This window comes from Rhizopus delemar, genomic scaffold, assembly GCF_000149305.1.
Source record: "Rhizopus delemar RA 99-880 supercont3.18 genomic scaffold, whole genome shotgun sequence".
Taxonomy (NCBI): domain Eukaryota; kingdom Fungi; phylum Mucoromycota; class Mucoromycetes; order Mucorales; family Rhizopodaceae; genus Rhizopus; species Rhizopus delemar.
In genome coordinates, this window is record NW_027137844.1 from 118868 (window position 1) to 140063 (window position 21196).

The following is a 21196-nucleotide window of genomic DNA, read 5'->3' on the forward strand; positions in this document are numbered from 1 at the left end:
AATAAACAAAGAGTAATTTTGTTCACTGTTATAGTCACAGTAGTGACTCGATTGTTTTGTAACCATTTTTGCAAGAGTTACAACATCTTGCATTCTCGCATTCAAATCCGTTGCTATCGACATTTGTGGTGGTTCCTGAGCAATGTTAGTAAAGACACAGAAATCTAAACCGCTCTTTGAAAAAAAAAAAAAAAAAAAAACATATTGATGTTGCGACCACATAATTTCTATTATAGTGGGGGAGGGTGTAGGCTTGATATTATTGATTATATTATTCACTGACAAGTATTGACTCAGCTGTCATGACATTATTAGTTGATATTTGTTAGCTTATGATGGAATTCTTGGCCTTATTTCTTTATAAAAAGAGTTGTGATCATGACAAGGCAGAAGGGTGCACATTTAAAGAAGCTTACTCTCAAATGGGAATAAATCAACTATTGTTTGAGATGCAGCTTTAAGAAGACAATATTATCACATGCGTTAAAATTTCATGTGAAAATAAAAAATTATTTATTTGTTTTTTCTCCTTTTTTCTCTCTTTCTCTTTTCTTTATACAATATGCATACGTTTTCTAAACCACTTGACAGTCTTTCATGGTTTAGAAAAAACAAAGTTCTCAGTACAAGTTTATTGACTATAATCATCATAAGTTTATATGAAATAAAAAGGCATTATGTTGATATAAAGCGAGAAAAGAAAACAAAGGATGATTTATTTCCAGTGATGGACAGACAACAACAACAAAAATTGGGAGTGAATAAACAATTCTTACAACAACTGGAATCCATAGCAACTATATTATTTCCAAATTGGTACACAAAGGAAGTCTTATTGCTCATTTTACACTCTATATTCTTAGTCTTGAGAACATATCTAAGTGTTGTCGTCGCTAGATTGGATGGTAGAATTGTAAAAGATTTGGTAAGTAAAATAAGCTGATATATCAGGTATATTAACTAGTAGCATAATAGGTCAATGGACACGGCAAGAGGTTTTTAACGGGTCTCATCTATTGGTTTGCTATTGCTATACCTGCTACTTATACCAACAGCATGGTAATCATTTAAAATAGGGATGATTTTATACTGTACTCATTCTTTTTATTTTTTTAGATTCGATATTTACAATCCAAGTTATCAATTGGATTTAGAACAAGGTTAACAAATTATATTCATAACCTTTATCTTGATAAAGAAAAGACATTTTATAAAGTACTCAATCTTGATAATCGAATTCAAGGTGCAGACCAGTAAAGTATATTCGACAGATGAACAAGATGGATGACTGATTATTGTATATAGGTTTATTACTACAGATGTAGCTAAATTTTGCGAGACATTATCTTCTCTTTATTCCAATCTCGCTAAACCTATTCTCGATACTATCATTTTCAATTATCAACTCACAAAATCTATTGGCTTCACTGGATTTGTTGGTCTCACTGTGAATTATATAATTACCGCAAGGTTATTGCGTGCAGTTACTCCATCCTTTGGTAAACTGGCTGCGATTGAAGCCAAATTGGAAGTAAGTATGTGATGATGATGACTGTATCTTTCTTTTTATACCTTATTTCCTTCAGGGTGATTTCCGCGCGGCTCATACTCGTTTAATCACCAATGCCGAAGAGATTGCTTTTTATAATGGTGCTGACTTGGAACATTCAATCTTAAACAAGACTTACCTTAAATTAATTAAGCATATCAATTCAATTTATAAAATACGTATAGGATACAACATGTTTGAAGACTTTTTAATCAAATATGCATGGAGTGCATTTGGTCTATTCATGTGTGCCATCCCTGTCTTTACACCACATCTTGTCAGCAATACTGTTTCTGCAGGAGGAGATGACGATCCTGTTGGATCAAGAACTAAAGGGTTCATTACCAACAAACGATTGATGTTATCCTTGGCTGATGCTGGTGGTCGTATGATGTATTCTTATAAGGAATTAGCAGAATTGGCAGGTTATACCTCTCGTGTCTATAATCTACTCTCTGTTCTTCATGCCCTTCGCGATGATCAATACGATTCCCCTGATCAGAAATACTCGCTTTCACGTATTCAAGGTCAGGTTGCCTATGATCATCGCATCCAATTTGACCATGTTCCGATTGTGACACCCGCTCCCGGACGTGTGGGTGAAGTGCTTGTTAGTGATTTGAACGTCAAGGTCAATCCAGGAGAGCATTTGTTGATCACGGGTCCCAATGGTGTAGGAAAGACAGCGGTCGCTAGAGTCATTGCTTCTTTATGGCCCGTGTTTGGTATTGCAGATTTATGTATTTTTAAGTGGGTTATTTATCTTTTTGTGTAGAGGGTACATTAACCAGACCTGTTGATCGTGATATATTTTACATTCCACAAAGACCTTATTTAAGTCTTGGTACATTGCGTGATCAGTAAGAAAACAAAGAAGATAGACTCAATCAGTGACTTATTTTCTTCTCTAGAGTCATCTATCCTCATACAAAGAGCGACATGATCCAAGCAGGTCGTACGGAGGATGAATTGATGGATATCCTCAAGATTGTTCATTTAGCTTACATTCCAGATAGAGAAGGTGGCTGGGAAACAGTGAAAGAATGGAAAGATGTTTTCTCTGGTGGTGAAAAGCAAAGAGTAAAGTAGTCTAATGGAAAAATAAGAAAGAAAAAAGATTAACATGTTTAGAAAAGATTGGTATGGCTCGTCTATTCTATCATCACCCTAAATTCGCAGTATTAGATGAATGTACAAGTGCTGTATCTACCGATGTAGAAGGGCTCATGTACTCTCATGCTAAAGATATGGGCATTAGTAAGATAATGAAATACGCATACCAATGGCATACTAATTAAATAATAGCACTCATCACTATATCACACCGTCCTGCATTATTTAAATACCATACCTTCTTATTACGTCTTACAGGGAATAATGGTGAATGGGAATGGGAAACTATTGGTACCAAAGAACAATTGCAGTCTGTTGAAAAGGAATTGGCTACTTTACAAGAAAAGTTAAAGCAAGTAGATGAATTAAAATTGAGGTTAATAGACATTGACAAGGAGCTCGCTTTGAAAATTTAAATGGTCACAAAAAATAATTTTTTTTTTTTTTACAAGATAAAACAAGAATCATTTACTATTCTTTTTATTTTTATTTTTACTCTCTCTCTTTTTGTTGTAAAAAAAAAGTAAGTATTTCATATTTTATGGGAGAAAAAAAAAAGGGTGATGATGATAGCTTTATCCCAATGTACTATAACGCTTATATTCAGGTCAACCGTTCTGGTGGACCGGGCGTACTGTTAGTTTTATTATTTAGTCATAGTTACACTGAGCCCTTTTTCTTTTTTCCATTATTAAAATCATACTTGTTATTAACTTTTTATTTTTAGGGTAAATATGTCTTGTGTATGATAATCACTACTGTTTGATTATCACATTTAAAATTACTTTAATAAATTTGAAAAAAAAGATTAGTGAATGTTATGAACTTTTAAAGATGAAATTTTCATCAATACCAGTGACAAAATGCCCCTGAATAATTTGATGAAACATTACTAATCTCAAGAAGTACCCTAACGAATGTCACATTTTGACTACCCTTTTAAATACAACAGTTTTCCCTTAGTATATCATTATTTTTTTTTAAAAAATAAAATGTCTTTGATATGGCATTCTTTAAATTCCTTAACTTTTGACCGAGATAAATACATATGCGCTCTAATTTCAATACACTGTGATGGGAATCAGTGACAAAATGCTATATGTTGATATTTTAGCTTTTCTTTTTTGATATATTGTTTAAGCAAATTATAAATAATACTTAACCACATAAAATCAAGTACAGATAAAAAAGAATTTAAAAATGCATTGAACTTGATGATTGTGAGGTACAATATAGCCAATTACAAATCGGACTACTATAACACTATTAAAACAAGAATAATAATAAAGATTTTATCAAGTAATTGAAAGGGATCAACTCACGCATACCATTCATGATTGTTGAACGCGGTATTTTAAATTATTGAAGGAAAAATTGAGATTTGCCGAAAAAAATCCCAAATAGATTTCTCAAAAGATGAGTAATTTTTGTTACCAGCAAAAAAAAAAATGAAAAAGAGAAAGCCTGAAAGATAAATTGTATGTAAACATTCAATGCTTGACGTAAAGAAAGAGAGCTTTTTCAAATCATTAAAAGAAGAGGGGTAACAATGCTTGCGGAGGTGTAAATAGTCCAAACGCTATACAAAAAAAAAACTCATTTTTTTTTGCGGAATACAAGTAAACAAGATGTTCCACAAGAGTCTTCATTGTTAATAAGAGGAATCATACTCCTTTGTTTTGTTCTTTACTCTTGATTTTTTTTTAAAAACCAAAATACAGTTTAATGTGACTGCATTACACGAACGCCAATGAAGATTTGTTGTCAAAAAAAATCAATTTTTTTCACTTTTTTCTTTCTCCCCCCTTTTAATAAAATACATTCCCCCCCCCCTTTTTTTTTTATAAGCAATGAAAGACTCAAGTCAATATTCAGCTACACAACAAGTATCAGAGACATTTAAGCCCATTGCTCCTGACTGGGAAAGTCACTTAGAGGCTTGGGCCTATCTACAAAGTCTAACGCCAAAATATGAATCAAAATATTTAGTCAAAAAATCAGAAGAACATGAAAGAAAAGGATATTTATTAGGAAGAAGATCAGATTGTGACATTTGGTATGAGCTTAAATCAAATGCTCTTTCTTTCTTAACTTTCGATATAGCTTTGACCAAGAAAAGATTAGTAAAAAACACTGTTTGATATACATGGTATACAATATAAAGTCCGCAATCGCCTATCTAACAATTTTACTTAAGGAAACAGGTGCCAATGCAAAAGCAAAAGGTATTAGAATATTTATTCAGGACTTAAGGTAAGTTTAATAAAACTCATCAATTAAAATATAAGCTTTATTTTGCATGTCTTATCTAGTTCGAATGGAACATATGTGAATAAGGAACTGGTGGGGACAAATCAACGTCGTCTTTTAAGATCAGGCGATATCATTCAATTAATCATGTATGAACACTTGAAAGATAATGATATACGGCACTCATGTAAGCTTTTTTTTTTTTATAAAAAAAAATTAATTTAGAAACGCGTTTTAATTCAACACATCATGTATAGTTTACCGCATCTTATTCCCAAGTGTTTATAACGCAAATGTAATAGAAGATTCCTACAAAGAAAACATAATGACTTATCTTTCTTTATATTAGATATGTCAGGATGATTATGACATACAAGGCTTTCTCGGAAGAGGAAATTTTGCTTCTGTATTTTGCGCCAAACCGAAAAAGGATGGCAAAATTGTGGCCATTAAAATCATTGATAAGTCAAGGCTTGTTGGTAGACCAAGGTTATTAAAATCAGTAATTGATGAAATAGTTGTCATGATGTCCATGCAGCGTCATGTAAGAATTGAACAAGCTGAAAAGATAGGTTTCTAATATAGTATAAAAGCCTGGTATTGTAGGGATCGATAGAATATATAATGAACACAAGCAAATGTTTATAGTATTAGAATAGTAAATTTATTGTTGATACATAATTATAAACAACACCTTTAACAAAACTCTGTAGTGTTCGTGACGGTGATCTGTTCAACTTTGTTACAGACAAACATAAATTAACAGAAGATGAAACACGGTTTATATTTTGGCAATTATTCAAAGCGATTCAGGTTGGATATACAAAAAGAAATATAAAATAGCAGGATATAATTCAGTTTTATAGTGGATTCATAACAATGGCATTGCTCATAGAGATTTAAAACCAGAAAATAGTAAGATACATTTCTACTTCCTTACTTGCCTATTTTTTAAGAACAAAATTTGCTATAGTTTTATTGGCGAGTAGAGAGAAACTGCATGTCAAAATTTCTGATTTTGGATTAGCAAAGATTTTACCAAAAGGAAAAGGATTGGATAGCCAGTGTGGAACTCCAAACTATGGTAGTTGTTGCATAAAAAGTGTATTATGATATTCATTAACCTCTTTTAAAAAAGTTGCTCCTGAAATACTGAGACCAACTGAGACGCGTTCTTATGGAGTGGAATGCGATCTGTGGAGTTTGGGCGTCACACTTTTCATTTGTTTATGCGGATACCCTCCTTTTGGCGGTAAACACTAATATTTAGAATTTCTTCTTTTATGCTAATATCTACTAGATGAAATAGGACCCTCAATGAAAGAACAAATTCTACAGGGAATGTATAGTTTTCAGTCACCTTATTGGGACGATATTTCTCCACAAGGTTAAATGTAGAAAAATCTGTCCATGGTAGTTGGGACTAATACTTATTTATAGCCATAGCACTCATTAAAAGGTTATTGACAGTAGATCCCATGAAAAGAATTAAATGTGATGAGATATTGGTAAGCTTAGTTTTTTGGTATTTATTTTTAGTAAAGGACTAAATCATTTTTACAGGATCATCCTTGGATGAAAATGAATGTAAGTATTAAAAAAAAAAAAAAAAAAAGGTTTTTTTTTAAAATCATTGAATATAGCCAAAAGACATGCAACGTAAGCGCAACGCTTTGGGCAGTGAAGTCGTCGAGCAAATTGAAGCTCTGGCTCTTGACCATTATGGAGTTGAAACTCAACCTATACCTAAAAACGTATAATATTAAATTGAACTCTTGAAGAGCACAGATTGAATTAAATAGACGTAATTAAATTATTAAACTCACATCATTATAATATCTTTTATTATGTTACATAAAAATGCGTCCTAGGAGATGCTATAAAGATGATTTGCTTGCATAATACGTATTTCTTTTTTATCTGCTTATTTGTTTCAAGTTCCTGCTCCTGAAAAATGGGCGATCGAATTTCCTACCATTTGACTGATAAATCAAAGTCAGAATTGTATTCCAGGGAAAACAAAAACTACTTAAAACAGCAATCAAAGTAACATATTATACCTCTCCGACTGACGATATGTTTTGTTATATAATGCCTTGTTCTGTACACTCTTTTAAAGCCTTGTTATTAAAAGAAAGGAAGAGTTGATAATGAATCAGTAAAGGAGAAACCTAAAACAAAAAATACCTTTTTTATATTCTTAAAATGATCCCATGCTCTCTGTTACGCAAAGAATAAATTGATATTTCATCTTGCGCCTCTTTTTTTTATACAGGACTTCATCTCTTTTTTCTCTCTACTTTTCTTTTTTAACATGAGCTGTCCAAAGCCAAAGGTTAATATAATATTGGTTGGTAATGCTGGGGTTGGTAAATCCACTTTATCACAAGCATTTAGCACAAGAACCGTACACGCCTTCACGTTTGGCCCACACCGACAACAGGCAAGGATAGTTGAATTGACAACGGATAGCGGGATTTATCATATTACAGATGCCCATCGTCTATATGATTCAGTAAATGAAAATACGACGAAACAAAATGTGAGTGATCTCATTCGACAGTTAAATTTTTTGGCTGCTCCCTATATCATTTGCTTCATTGTCACCTTAAATTTGGAAAGTATCCAAAGTGCCGATCTTCAAATGATGAGAGTCATCAAAAAGTATCTTTATACACCTAATGCACGATATGCAATCGTTTTCAATCTTTTGTCAACGGATACCTACTTTAAAATAGCAGAAAATGCCAGTTTTCGAAGGACGCTCTTAATGAGCTATGAACAAGGAGCAGGTGTTAAAGTACCAGATAACGATGTCATGTTGGTGACAAATAAATTTGTGAATTATTCACTGGTGGAACAAAATGAACTTTTGACAAACTATGTAAAAAAGATTGAAACAAGTCATATTAAAGAACAGCAACAGAAGATGAAGCAGCATCAGCAACACCAAAGACCACAGAATAAACGAGCTTCCACAATACCACCTTTTAATTCCCATACTCATAACGTAAATCATCCCTATCAACCAAGTCATCGTCCAGCCAGCTTCCAAGGTATGCCACAGCCTTCATTTTATAATAGCTCTTCTCCGTATAATCAAAGCTCCTACACACAGCATCAGCAGCAGCAGCAGCAGCAGCAGCAGCAATTTCAACAGAATCAATCATACTTGAACCAGTTTGGTAGCGATGACTATTGGCAAAACATAATAAAACAACAGCAACAGCAGAATCAACAATTTTTACAGCAAATACAACAACAAGCACAACACTTACAGCAGCAGCAGCAGCACCATCAGTTTGATATGGGCAGCATGAGTAGTTCGAGTGATACAGCATCCCCTACTTTTAGTAATTACTCACCCTCAGATAGTACAGGTAGTAATGGTTTCCAATTCAATGCGTCAGACTATAACATCGACCCTACCAGCTATATGAGTCAGCAAACGTCATTCGATCCGTCCCAGTTTGGATATGATCCAACCTCGGACATTTTAAACACTTTGAATGGACAATTCGGAAATGACACATTAAACACAATGGCAAACACATTTATGAATTCTGGTGTGGATCCTGTAGGAACTGCTGCTAATTTTATGTCTGCAGGGTTTGGAGGAGCAGATCCTATAAGCACAACAGCAGCTATAGCAGGTTGCAATATTATGTAGCATGAAATGCAAATTCATTTGCGGTAATGTTTTTTTTTTATTATTATAAAATAAAGGATTCAAAACCTTTTATATTCGGAACGAAGATACTTGTCTAAAAGGAATAAGCAACATACAACAAGAACTATCCATAAAGTAGCTTTTAAATAGTATCGAGGATTTGGTGTAAGTTCTTCCTCTTCATATAAAAGACGCTCTTGCTGTCTTTCATGATACCATCTGCGCTGGTCTTCATCGGATATATAGGGCCGTCCGTAACATTTAAGTCGTTTTGAAGAAGCCTTTACATAAACAGGTGGTGGAGGCTCCATCAAGACTTGTTGATAGGAAGGCAGATAAGAGAAAGTGTACTGAGGGCGTGAACGAAATGTGTTCATTATTATTATAAGAAAAAAACGAGAAGAAAAGAAACAGATGGTTGCTTTTTGTAATTCTATGGACAAGTAATTTAGTATCAGTGAGTGAAAAGCTTATTTCTACCTCCCTTTTTACAGCAGTTCATAACCAAATACTGATAGGGATTTTTTATGTGTTTTTTCTCTTTAGCTATACCTCATTTTAAAGTCGAAAAAGCTGAACCCCCAATAGTACAGTGTATTGAGTCGGCCTTCTATATTGTCTTTGGATTAAAGAGTAAGGCAAACAGAAAGTAAAAGATTAAGCGAAAAGGAATAGCTAAATCTCTGTAATAACTGTTAAATCAACAGACATATTCTCAAGACTTTCTATTCTTTTTTTCTTTTTTTTTGCAATCAACTAGTCCTATACATAACAGAATGATTCATAAATTGATTAAAAAGCATTAGACTTTTCATTGCAACCAGTTAATTAATGATTGCATAACTTTACTGTTGCTGTCTCAGATAAAATGAGACTCTCTACCAGTGCTGATGTCAATACACAACAAGATCACAATAGCTTAGCTCATATGCGTTTGTTCTCAAATGTAATTTACATATTGAAGCTGTGTTAAAAAATCCTCTTACGTCTGCATTGACTAGATTGGACTAAGGGTATGTAGAATCAAATGCATATGAGAAAGAAAGCATCCTCTACTTCATTCCAAGAAAAAGTTCCGCCTTCTCCGCCACCTCATCTTGGACAAAGATTCCTTGATTGGCTTCCCATTTTCTCTCATTAATGTCTCTTACACTTGCCACCGTTTCTCTCCTCCCTAAAATTTTTACCCTTGATCCTATAAGGGGTTTTTAGCTTCCATTCATTTCTTGGTCTGACCCGGGCGAAATCGATGAAAACCAAATTATTGTGCGCCCAGTTGGTATTTAATATTATTTGTAAATAAAATAAATGTTTAAACGTATAAACAGTGAATTATAGCAGTATAAAAGATATTGGCATAGAGAATTGCAAGCAGATAGATTCACTAGTTCTTTCTGGATTTGGTGGATGGTAATTTCATCTAAGAGAGGAGTCTGTTAAAAGAACTGATGCTTGTGGGTTCTCCATATAAATCAGATAATTGTAGCAAAAAACTCATAGATCGTGAAATTGTCATGATAATGTAAGATATAGTACTTGGATAGTCTATGCGTAGATAAGTTCTGAAATATTAATTTGCAGTTATGATCTTTAGGATTTAACAAATGTTTTTTGAAACTGCTTTTTAAATTCAAAAAGCTTTCAAGATGGTGATCGTCTGTAATCAGAAGCTCATCAAATGAATATTGTGTACCGAGAGAGTATCACCTAAACATACTAGCTTACACCTTAGAGCTTCACTTTTCTTAAGGCTTTGAAAGACTATCTCTAGTATCTCTTGAGGAAGTTTGTTAATCTTGACCTTGTTGATTCAGTAAAGCAAAAAAAAAAAAAGGAACAATAACCAAAATCCGACTAAAAGAGTATGAATTGATTCATGCAAAAAGAAAAATAATTAAACATTTGAAAAGCGAGTGCATGGTGATTTAATACACATTATATGTCTTTTAATATACGCTATATAAATATATACCCAACTTATTTAGTATTTAAATTTATATCTGTAGTATATTATGCATTAATATATATTTAATATAAAGCTATGAGATGAAAACTAGATAACCTTTGCTATAATCATCTTACATAAAGCATCTTTTAAGCTCAAAATTAAAGTATTTAAGGCAGTTTATCAAAAAAAAAAAGCTAAGCCTAGTTAATAACTAAAAATATATCCAATATCAAAACCATTTAACAAATTAAAGCTCACAATATACGTAAGATAAAAACAAGTTGGATGGCACAGCCCCTAAACTTTAAATTATGTCTAATTTCCGACAATTGTTGCGGTTGATCATAGAGAGTTCTCTTTATGAAATTTAAATGAAATACAGTAATTAATGATTAGTTAAAGATTGGCCTTTTTTATTTAACCAAAATAGAGGAGTATGTGTATTATTTTTATGTGCTGCGGTAGTGATTCTATTAGTTTGAATATGTGTTGAAGACTGCGGTTGCTAGATTGCATCTGAATAGCCAAAAGAAGTACGATGTAACATACCAAAAGTAGAATGAAAGGCGGGATACATTCAAAAGTAGAAAAAAGGAACGGTCCTGCCGAGATTCGAACTCGGAATACAAGTAGTTGCCCAAATGCAGTGTTTAACCATTACACCACAGGACCTTCGTTATATTTTGACCTTTAATAAAAAACGCCTGCTGCTTTAATCACGTGACATATTTCTCTTTTCCCGCTTTTTTCCCCTCGTTTCTACGCTCCAGTACCTGGTTAACGCCCCTAATAGTTGAAAAGAACAGTTCTTAGTTTGTGCGCAAATATAGGGAACGAATAATTCCAAAAAAGTTATTTATTTTGAAGATAAAGATGAACGGTGTTTAGAATTACTCACACATACTGTGTTTTCCTTTTTTTTTTATCAAAGAATATAATGGTTAAGAGTGATGCAAGTATATGAATAGCAAGTTATAGCAATATGAAGGATATTAGCATAGAGAATTGCAAACAGATAGCTTCAATTATTCTTTTGAGTTTGATGGGCTACAATCTCCGCTATGCTCTGGTTGCAATGTGTTGTTTTGTCAAGCCAGAGAGGAGAGAAAGAGAGAGAGAAAGAAAGAACCAGATAGGAACTAAGAAGCTTAGATAGACAGCTAAAAGAGGACAAGAGAGGGTAGCGTTAAGGGCTTGAAGTTGTAAACTGCAATTAGGACTTACAATAGTTCATGATGTATCCATCATTCATAACTCGATATGAAAACAGTATTAATAAGCTACATGTAAAATATATTCAATAGATAGGCTACAGGTTAATTCGGATAATCTTCATTAAGGATAAAATGCTGCGTATCTGCACGGTTAAATTATATTAAATCCAGGGACTAAATCACAATCAATCGCAGTCAATCATATAACGAGTATTCTATGAATAAGTGCTTATGATGGCAAATATAACAATGGAAGAACACGTAACTCCTACCTATTTGTCGTCAGTTATATCATATTCATTAATTATTAATCCATGACATGAAATATTATCGGTGTATGAAAAGTATAAATAGAGTATCATTTTCTTATTAAATAAAAACAATCTCTTTATCGAGCCTTGCCCTCTCTTATTCCTTTTATTCTCTGGATAAATAAGTTGATAAATAAGAACGAGCCAAAAATAAGTAAATATAGAAATAGATGGACAGTCTAATAAAGAGAATAATACTTGATAGTTGGCTGATGTTTTTATTAATAAAATAAGTGGATATTTATACTATTATGAGGAATGTGAATTATAATCCATCTTATTAAATTAAGGGTTTTGTTTGCAATTAAGGAATATGCCCTAAGGGCAGATAATGAACAGAACACTGGTAAGGTAATGATAAAGATAACAATTGTTGTGCTCCAAAGATAATCATTGTATAGCAATCAGGCATTATTAACGATTAATAGTGTGGCTATATGGATATATAGACTTACTAATATGTATGTACACCAATTAAAATAGACTGGTGAATGAGGAGCAAGTGCTTAAACACTGTATTAACATCTACACTGTGAAAATATATAAACTCCAGACATCTATTATTAAATAAAACCATTGAATTAATCTTGATTAATTAAAACCTTGATTTTTTTGTGAATAAAATACTCTTTATCTTTGCCTTCCTCATTCAAGTTTATACATACACGCAACTATGGCTAACATCAGTAAAGAGATTACTTGGAAGAGTGTCGAAGACAAGCTCAATTTATCTAGTAAGGCCCAGGGAGAAGAAGAAGAAAAGAAATAGCACACGTTCTAACATAAACTATATAGCATATCAGGTAAACCAGACTATCAACGACTGGAGTGTCATTGGCCACTACATGAAACTGGTGGAGGAAGAACCGACAATAGATAGGAAGATAGCGACAACAAATATCATGAAAGATTTGGAACTTGTCAAGCAGCTTTAATTCATGTATCTGAAGTAAATAACAAGACGACTACAATGATAAGTCTCATAAAAAAGAAGAATTATGTAATCTCCACATTCTGGGAGAAGCACTCTTCAAGTTTAAAGATAACTTCGCTTGACCACAAATCGTATGTCAGGAAGACCCAAGCCATCCTTGAAGAAAAGGCAATTAACAGGTCTACCCACAAAAGGAAACAGGCTACAGTAGCCGCTCTATTTAAGGGTGGCCAAAATTTTTGGAATATCTACCCTTAAATCGAAATTCGTAGCTGTTAAAAAATTGAACACACTTAATATGTATTGTAGCTACATTATAGACATGTTTGTACAACATGTTTCCACATAGGCCACTGTCGGTTGGTATAGTTTTGGTAATTGTGTAAGGCCATTAACAAATCAAAACTTGCTTAAGACTTGATCAAAGTTGCTGGAAGGATAATATACGAGCCGTAGACTCAAAATAATTTTGATGGGAATAAATATATCACATAATAAAGTTATTTTCTTTGTTTAGGTTCTATCTATAAAAAATGTCTAATAATAAACCTGTACGCCTTTCTTTCTCAAAAAATTGAGTTTTTAGATCAAAATGCTACTGGCCAGCTTAATAAAACAGAATTAGGTGAATGGGTAATGTTGTCAATAATGGCAAAAGTCTAAAAACAACACACTATCCTCAACTTGATGATGAAGTAGTAAAGTTCGTTGCAGACATGAACAATAACAATCTGCCAGTCAGTCGAGACTCAATCTTTCGATATGTAAGACATGTTGCTTGAGTAAAGTATAGAATCCCTGAAAATGAAATTTCATTTTCTTCTGGATGGCTCTCCAAACTTTTTAAGCGAATTGGAGTAAAATACAAGCCAATGCATAGTGAAAGTGCCTCGGTAGACATCACTTCTGAAAACATTCAGAACGAATTGAGGAAGATAGCAGAACTCCTTGGGCCATATGATCCTACAGATATCATGAGCTTTGATGAAACAGGCTTATATTACCAGCAATCAATTATTATCGCACAAGACAAGAGCCCCAATGTTTTAAAGCAAGAGCTAATTTGTTATCCATGACTGCAGTTGGAAAAAAAAACATGAAGTTGAATATCATTATTCTACTAATGCTTGGATGACAACATATGTGAAAAAGTTAAATGTTGCCTTTGGAAGAAGAATCGAAAAATTGCTCTTCTTTTGGATAATGCATCCGTTCATAAAATAAGAATTCCGCTCAACAATATCAAATTTATATTTCTCCTAGCAAACACGACTAGCAAGCTACATGTTCTTGATGCAGGTACCCTATTATTTGTTGACAAAATGCTATATAATATGTCTTTTTGTTTTACAGTTTTCTCATTAATATTTTGTATACACAGGAATTATTGCCAACTTTAAGGCATATTTCCGAGCCCAGCAGTACGACCGTGCTTTGTGTCTGTATATCAGTAAAAAGTTGGATAATCCGAATGTTTACAAAATGGATCAAGCTCAGGCTATGTTTTCTCTAGCTAATGCATGTCTTGAAGTAAAACCAGAAACAATAAATGGAGTGCTCCCAGATCTCCCCAGGAACTTTGGCAACAAAGTTACTGATGTTAGCCAGTTGAACCTTGAAGCAGATGAAAGCTAGATGATAGTATGTTATACAACAAGCACTACTAATGATGAAGAAACAGCAGAATGCAGCGTAGATGAAATGTAAGAAAATGATAATACAGAGCAAGATAAGCAGTGTGTCGATATAGTAGAGTATAAAAAACGGTTGAGATAAGCCTATGAAGCTATTCTCATGTACGAAGTTCCTTTGGACGATCTTAATCGTAAATTACATCGCCGAATTCGGATGAGATTGGCTGAATTAAATAATTCAAAAGAGTAAACAGGTTGATCTTATTTTACAAAGTAAAAAATTTATTGTTGGAGTACTCCAAAAAACTATTACTTATAAAAATTTTTCTATTTAGTGGTAAAAATATTTGGTTTGCACCCTTAAATAAAATAGTGGTATAGTGGTATTTATGCTGGGGACCTATGCCGTTCTTTAGAAATACATCCATAAATAGAAAATACCCTTAAATAGAGCGGCTACTGTAGTTTCTCCTCCTCCTCCAAGCCCTCAAAGAAAAAAAAGACATTGATAAAGAAGTTGAGCAAATCGAGTATGATGGTATTACTGTGCCTGATTCGGATATCTCTTTGGCAACAATCATAAAAAGAAAGGCTGTAAAGTGCCACGAGACGTTTGCTTTGGATCCTGGAGACCTCACATCGAGGCAAATAAAAATCATATCTGCTGGCTTCTCCTCAGTCCTCGATCTGACAGACCAGTATTTTGGCTGGCAAAGATCAACCTTTACTGCAGATTAATGGGATTATATCAACGCTTATTTTGAAAGAAAACTTGGAATCAAACTATATGTACTTGGCGACGATATTTGCAATACAATTAATATTGTGCAGAATTCATTGAACCTCTCAAATGATTATGAACGTGTTGTTGAATACTTAGATAAGTTGAAGCAGAAGTACAGCAAGTCAGGTAAAATAAAAGCAACAATTTATAAGATCATAAAGCATATTCTCAAAATCATGGACAGTCATAGTTATCTACTGCATTGTAATGAAAAGATTATCCGAGAAAACGAGTACTTGCGTTTAATTTGGTCTTCTATATTTGAGCAGCTCTTCCTACCTAATGGCATAGTATATGTTATCACTGGCGAAGGTGAAAATGCATATTCTACTGAAAGCAAGAAGGAACAATACCCCCAGGCAAAGTCAGTACACGGGTTCAAGATTGATATAAGGCTTGTAGTAGAAATAGAAGAAGAAGAAATTGATGTTGCTGTTGTCGAATGCGCCAAGAAGAGCGACGACAACAAAGCAATCAAAGATAATGCAAAGCTGCTTCGAGAGTGTAAAGATACAATTGACGGATTAGTCAACAATCTAAAAAACACGAATGATGAAGCCATGTCGTATATGATACAAATAACTGGCTTCTCCTGTGCTCTCTCCACCATGCATCTTGCTGTCAATGGTTTGTACGTTACAAAACATAGATATACATTTAGCATACCGCATAGATTTGATGATCTTTTTAGCCTACCAGAAGCCTTAACCCAACTAATGACAATGAAAAAAGAGGTTCAATTAGTTGCAGACAAAATAATCAAAGCAAGGAAGAAGACACACTGCAGAAGTCTCTTTTAATCGACAAAAAATGCCTGTTATCAATGATAAGCTTATCTGGCTTCGCTGTACCTGGTATACTCCTCCTCGAGACCAAATCTCAGCAGTGCCACTCCTGTGCTTTGGCCCTCCTCCTCCAACTCCAATATTCACCGATGAGACAAATACGTTGGCAGAGTAACCAGAGCAAGAGAAGGTTGAAGAAGGTGCGGCTGACAAGTATGGATGGTTTAAGCTTGATAATAAGAAATATTATAATATCTATAGCAAGGAAACAGTAAGCAGACATCCTTTGTATTTTTAATTTTCACATATAGTGCTTCAATGGCATGTTTTTAAATAAGTTGCTTGATTTTTTCTTTTTCTTTTTTTTTTTTTTAATAAATTGATCCTCACATGCCTTTCTGTACTTTTTGTTGCTTGTCAATGATGAGTGAGTATATTTTCTTTCTAAAATAGAGAACGGCGAAATTTAGAGGCTACGAAAGCCAGTTGAGTAGTTATCTCAAAATAGCAAGGTCGTTGATTCCGGACACGGTACCTACTAGATAGGCGCAACTTTGTATCAGGATGCTCAGTAGAGATGTTGGGCTTCATATAAGTACTTCTAGTTACTATCGGCATGGAGCTAAACAGCTCAGATAAGATACGTCTAGCAAATACAATCAGAATATGACACGACTGCGAGCAAAAGATCCACATTCCTTGCTAATCTGAAAGACAAAGTCCACCAACAAACTTATTATAGTGTTAGTGGCTTTATATCTAAATTCTTCTTTATTTTACTTTGGACATATAGAGTACTTTTTATGCAAATGTAAAAAGAATTTTATTCGTACTCCTATAAAAAGATCATAATAGTTCAAGGAAGAATACAGAGAATTTTCAATATGCTTTTGTTTGATACAAGCAAAAGAGGCCACGTTTTGCATTACACAAATAGCAACGTTCTTATTCGACATTTATCTATTCATATGTTAACATTTTTTATATCTAGATAAAAGGTCAATAAAAATGAAATTCAACACAGCTGATACATTTCAATAAGTTGCATTAACGAACAGAAACATCTTAAATGTATGCATGAACTCTTCTTCGAAAAGGAGCTTCTTACATAAGGACATCATGAAGAAATGTGCAAGAAAAGCTTCAAATCTTTCACGGTAGTAGCTATGTGTGTAAGTACGCGTCGTTGTCTTTTCTTCTTCAAATTCAAAGTGAGCCATAAATGGATTGCCACTGGCTCTAACAGTACTCTCATTTCCTTTGCTATTCTCCAAGAAGAGCTTTAAGACTACTCTCAAGAGTCATACTTAGAATACATTTGTTACTTGAATCCACATATAAATGCTTTATTTGATTGAATTTGGGTTATCTTTGAGTCATTTTTGGGTTAAGAATATATCGAGGCAATAAAAAAAATTCTTATTCCGTAAAGTAATGTATAGCCAATTGAAACAAGTAGAAGTATTATATTTTTGATAAGGACCATAGTAAGTAGAAGCATAGCTCTAGTTATTGATAGATAAAGTTGACCGAATGAGGTTTGTGCGATTGGTATCCAAGCCTATACAAAGATGCCGTGTAGCAAAAGCTCACCACGAAAACGCAGCAAACATAAATCAAGCTAGTCTCTCCTTTCTAAAGCAAAATATAGGAGTCCACACTCCAGAGTAAACAGTCCTCCACGTTCATGAATACCCTGTACTATCCGCAAATTAGAAGGTCTTTTTCGACAGTATTACTGATGCTGGTTATAACTCTTGATGTTTAGTATGATTTAAAGTGTAAGAAAGAAACAGTGTAAATATTTTTTCTGACCTTGAGGATTTTTTAATTGGAATGAACATTCATTCCTGAAAATAGAGTAGATGGAATTGAACCGCTGTGGAAATGATGTACAAAATATATTAACTCTCTAGACAAACGACTATTAAAGAGCATACGTCTACAATTTTTATAAGAAAACTTGGAACAGCGGGGTGCTACGCGCAACTATAGCCTTCTCTCTCTGTGCCGTCCTAATCTTTCTTTAGATCCAATCCTCTTGTTGCAGACGTCACAAATTGAAAGAAACCGATGTATACGCTGGCGTTTTGGTTAGCTATCCGATTATAAAGTGCCTCCTCGTCTTCGCCACCTATCGCAGCTCTTTATAAAACAGCGTACTATCTACTGCCTCGACATACATCACCGCCTGTAGACACCGGGGACTACAATTGATCCCCTATCTTTCCTTTTCAATAAGCTATCTAATCGTAAACCACGCTCCTGTCATAAAAAACTATTTTGGATGTCCAGATGGCCCATAATCTGTACTACCTTGCAGGAACTCGACTACTTATATCACCAAATAGAGCCACCGCCACCAACAAATCCTGGAAAGTAACTGCTTGAATGGCTGTCTAGGTCCCCACAACTATATACATAACACTTGTTCCACTATCCTCTCAGCCACAGCATTTTTACCCTCGAGCCCAGAGAGATTTTTAGCTACCTTTATCATCCAGAACTGATCAGGGCAAGAAATGATGTAATAAAATATCACAAAGCAAAATTAGCTTTGGTACATTCATATATTTTTACTTGAAGCAATCATTATTTTGGTGTAAGGAAGTCGCAGCTACTTCAAACTGAAAGGGCAACAAAACTTACATTTTTGTAGCACTGATATCTCTTAGACCAAATGTGATACAGGCTTTGTATACTTCTAGCTTTGTTCTCCTCGAGGCAAAGAAAATGTTCAAACCCATTTGATCTTATTTGAAGGTATGTAAAAGCTTGAAGACGGAAAATACCAAAAAGTGAACCAGAGTATTGCTGCCGAACTCGATATAAATGGTGATCAAGTTTGTTAAGTAAATTCATACTATGCTATTGTTTTGGTTGCAAAAAAAAAAAAAAAAAAAAAAAAAAAAAAAATATTTCGATCGCCAAAATGGAGTACAGTGTTGCCAGTGCCAAACGGCGGTACTCAAACCAACGGTTTCGTAATGTCTAATCAGTGGCTTTGCTGAAGTTGCACTCTGATTGTTAAAGGTTGCCTTTAAGTATTTTTGGAACCTTCCAACAGAGTGTCTAATAATATTTTGAAGAATATCAACAGGACTATCTTGACTGCTTTACGTATTCTTGTATTTAAGTCCTCGATATTGCTGAATTGGCTTCGCTTTTGAGTAAAGCCCAGGGCTGCTCAATTGAGTTTAGTTCAGGAGAATACAGGAGAAGGTGAATGATTCTATATCCCCTTCGTTCTATCGTTCCATCAATACCGTCTCCAAGTCTATGGATAGTAGCATTATCCATAATAATGTAGAAGCTTTCCATTTCTGGAAACTTGTCCATTTCATCCAGCATCTCGAATACAAGCCTCATATAATGATCAGTATTTGTCCCAGTTATCTTTTTCTTGATCGCAGGTGCATTCTTTCTCTTCCTACTGCTAGAAACTTTGATCTTTTTTGGCTTTAGAGGCTCGTTTACTTCAACGCTTTTAACACCCTGAGACGAAATAGTTCCAAGTATTATATGTGAAATTGCACGAACCGAAAGAGTCTCGACTGTTGGTGAAATGCAGCTAGGAGAGCGTCTGTATGGAGTCCTTAGTTTGATGTTAAAGGCAGTTTCATCCGCAAAAACGCAATTTGCCAAGTAGTTCATGCCTGTTTTCAGCGTTTCTGTTATCCAACGAAAGCGCTTTCGAATTTGATCATCACTGTTCCTTGCAAGTGGTTGAGGTGTGACCCTCTTGAAAGCCAAGTTGCAATCGTAAAGGATCAAGCTACTAGCTGAGGTCTTTTTCAAAAAGAATCTTTCAAAAGCTTGAGGATACTCATAATAAAACTCAATGAGCTGCTCCTTCAAAACAGGTGAAAAAGGAGGTAGATACATGACTTTATAGCTTATACTTTCAATTTTCCGTAACATCGGCTTAGATTTATGAATAAAAGCATTATCCATAAAGATATAACTTCCCTTAAAAGCTTCATCAAGATTCATTACGTTAAAAGCTCGCTCATAAACTTGACAAAATAAGCAGTAGTCGTACCTTTTGATGCTAGCTTATTATGGGCAGGATCGTTGTCAACTTCTGGATCCTCTGAACTAATCACAGCTGCGGTTCTCTTCTTTCCATTATTAGCTTTTCTCCCTCTCTTTTTTTTTTAGCAGCCTGTGTTTCTTTTCTTGGAGGAGGTTTTCTTATGACAATATGAACAACGCTAGACGAGTAAATAGCGCCGAAGTGGCTCTTTTATATACTTGTTATACTCGATTGTAAATGAGCTTTTCGGACCACTGTTTTGTTCAGACTTTTTATACGCAACTTCTCCTTCATAATACTTCCACCATCTTAACATAGCGCAATAATTAATACTTAAGTCTCTTGCAACCTTGGCTGCTAGTCTGCGCTCTTCAGGATTTCGAGAATACGGTCTATAAATGTTTCTCTGGTGAAGTCGCTGTAGTTGTTGTATAATCTTACTGATGGCTTCAATTTACTAGGTTTCGACTGCTTTTTAACTGAGGACTCTTCAGCAATTTTTTCGGGGGTACTTAACGCTCAAGTAAGTTTGTCGACTAGTTATTGTTTCAAAAACTATGTTGAGGTCATCGATATTTTTAAAACATCCTCCATCGGATCGTTATTTTTTCCCTCTTCATTAAAAATGTTTTCCTGTCCATCTTAATAAAAAAAGGGTATTATCATTTTGCTGTATTTTTATTAGGAAGAGAGAGGGACAAAAACAGGCGTAATCTTCCCGTCATTTTAATTAACTAGCTCCAACAATTGTTTTCGTTTAAACATAACCTTTTATTTAAAGCCCAATTAGGCGCATAAAATAAATAATATAAATGTCCACCCGGACTAGTTTAACCTGATTAGAAGTTAATGCTATGGAAAAACCCCTTTGGGATCAAGGGTAAAAAAGTATAAGAAAAAGGAATAAGTGGAATCAAATAAGCTAAAGGAATTGTTTGATCCATTCAAGAAATTCCTGGCTATGGGTA

General features: G+C 34.2%; 9 protein-coding genes and 1 non-coding gene across 10 annotated transcripts; 7 read left to right on the forward strand and 3 right to left on the reverse strand.

Moving 5' to 3' along the window:
- Positions 1-727: 727 nt before the first annotated feature.
- On the forward strand, positions 728-3078 carry RO3G_15916 (uncharacterized protein; the record flags this gene model as incomplete). Its single annotated transcript, XM_067670500.1, has 9 exons — positions 728-925; positions 976-1059; positions 1117-1253; positions 1306-1531; positions 1587-2274; positions 2325-2409; positions 2461-2629; positions 2686-2806; positions 2855-3078. 9 exons carry the CDS (start codon positions 728-730, stop codon positions 3076-3078), a joined length of 1932 nt encoding a protein of 643 aa, XP_067526601.1.
- A 1434-nt stretch (positions 3079-4512) lies between these two features.
- On the forward strand, positions 4513-5492 carry RO3G_15917 (uncharacterized protein; the record flags this gene model as incomplete). The annotated part of the gene is made up of 5 exons (XM_067670501.1): positions 4513-4785; positions 4860-4915; positions 4975-5099; positions 5170-5207; positions 5262-5492. The coding sequence occupies 5 exons, from the start codon at positions 4513-4515 to the stop codon at positions 5490-5492; spliced, it is 723 nt and encodes a 240-aa protein (XP_067526602.1).
- Positions 5493-6390: 898 nt separating this feature from the next.
- On the forward strand, positions 6391-6672 carry RO3G_15918 (uncharacterized protein; the record flags this gene model as incomplete). Its single annotated transcript, XM_067670502.1, has 3 exons — positions 6391-6420; positions 6476-6499; positions 6556-6672. The coding sequence occupies 3 exons, from the start codon at positions 6391-6393 to the stop codon at positions 6670-6672; spliced, it is 171 nt and encodes a 56-aa protein (XP_067526603.1).
- A 554-nt stretch (positions 6673-7226) lies between these two features.
- Positions 7227-8582, forward strand: RO3G_15919 (uncharacterized protein; the record flags this gene model as incomplete). The annotated part of the gene is made up of 1 exon (XM_067670503.1): positions 7227-8582. One exon carries the CDS (start codon positions 7227-7229, stop codon positions 8580-8582), a length of 1356 nt encoding a protein of 451 aa, XP_067526604.1.
- An 868-nt stretch (positions 8583-9450) lies between these two features.
- RO3G_15920 (uncharacterized protein) lies at positions 9451-9723 on the forward strand (the record flags this gene model as incomplete). The annotated part of the gene is made up of 2 exons (XM_067670504.1): positions 9451-9528; positions 9604-9723. The coding sequence occupies 2 exons, from the start codon at positions 9451-9453 to the stop codon at positions 9721-9723; spliced, it is 198 nt and encodes a 65-aa protein (XP_067526605.1).
- Positions 9724-11127: 1404 nt separating this feature from the next.
- On the reverse strand, positions 11128-11202 carry RO3G_19204. Its single transcript has one exon. It is a non-coding gene; the product is annotated as a tRNA-Pro (tRNA).
- Positions 11203-12728: 1526 nt separating this feature from the next.
- RO3G_15921 (uncharacterized protein) lies at positions 12729-12990 on the forward strand (the record flags this gene model as incomplete). The annotated part of the gene is made up of 2 exons (XM_067670505.1): positions 12729-12741; positions 12851-12990. The coding sequence occupies 2 exons, from the start codon at positions 12729-12731 to the stop codon at positions 12988-12990; spliced, it is 153 nt and encodes a 50-aa protein (XP_067526606.1).
- A 3227-nt stretch (positions 12991-16217) lies between these two features.
- On the forward strand, positions 16218-16525 carry RO3G_15922 (uncharacterized protein; the record flags this gene model as incomplete). Its single annotated transcript, XM_067670506.1, has 2 exons — positions 16218-16363; positions 16504-16525. 2 exons carry the CDS (start codon positions 16218-16220, stop codon positions 16523-16525), a joined length of 168 nt encoding a protein of 55 aa, XP_067526607.1.
- Positions 16526-18532: 2007 nt separating this feature from the next.
- RO3G_15923 (uncharacterized protein) lies at positions 18533-18939 on the reverse strand (the record flags this gene model as incomplete). Its single annotated transcript, XM_067670507.1, has 2 exons — positions 18533-18605; positions 18842-18939. 2 exons carry the CDS (start codon positions 18937-18939, stop codon positions 18533-18535), a joined length of 171 nt encoding a protein of 56 aa, XP_067526608.1.
- Positions 18940-19324: 385 nt separating this feature from the next.
- RO3G_15924 (uncharacterized protein) lies at positions 19325-20185 on the reverse strand (the record flags this gene model as incomplete). The annotated part of the gene is made up of 1 exon (XM_067670508.1): positions 19325-20185. The coding sequence occupies one exon, from the start codon at positions 20183-20185 to the stop codon at positions 19325-19327; it is 861 nt and encodes a 286-aa protein (XP_067526609.1).
- Between the last annotated feature and the right edge of the window lie 1011 nt (positions 20186-21196).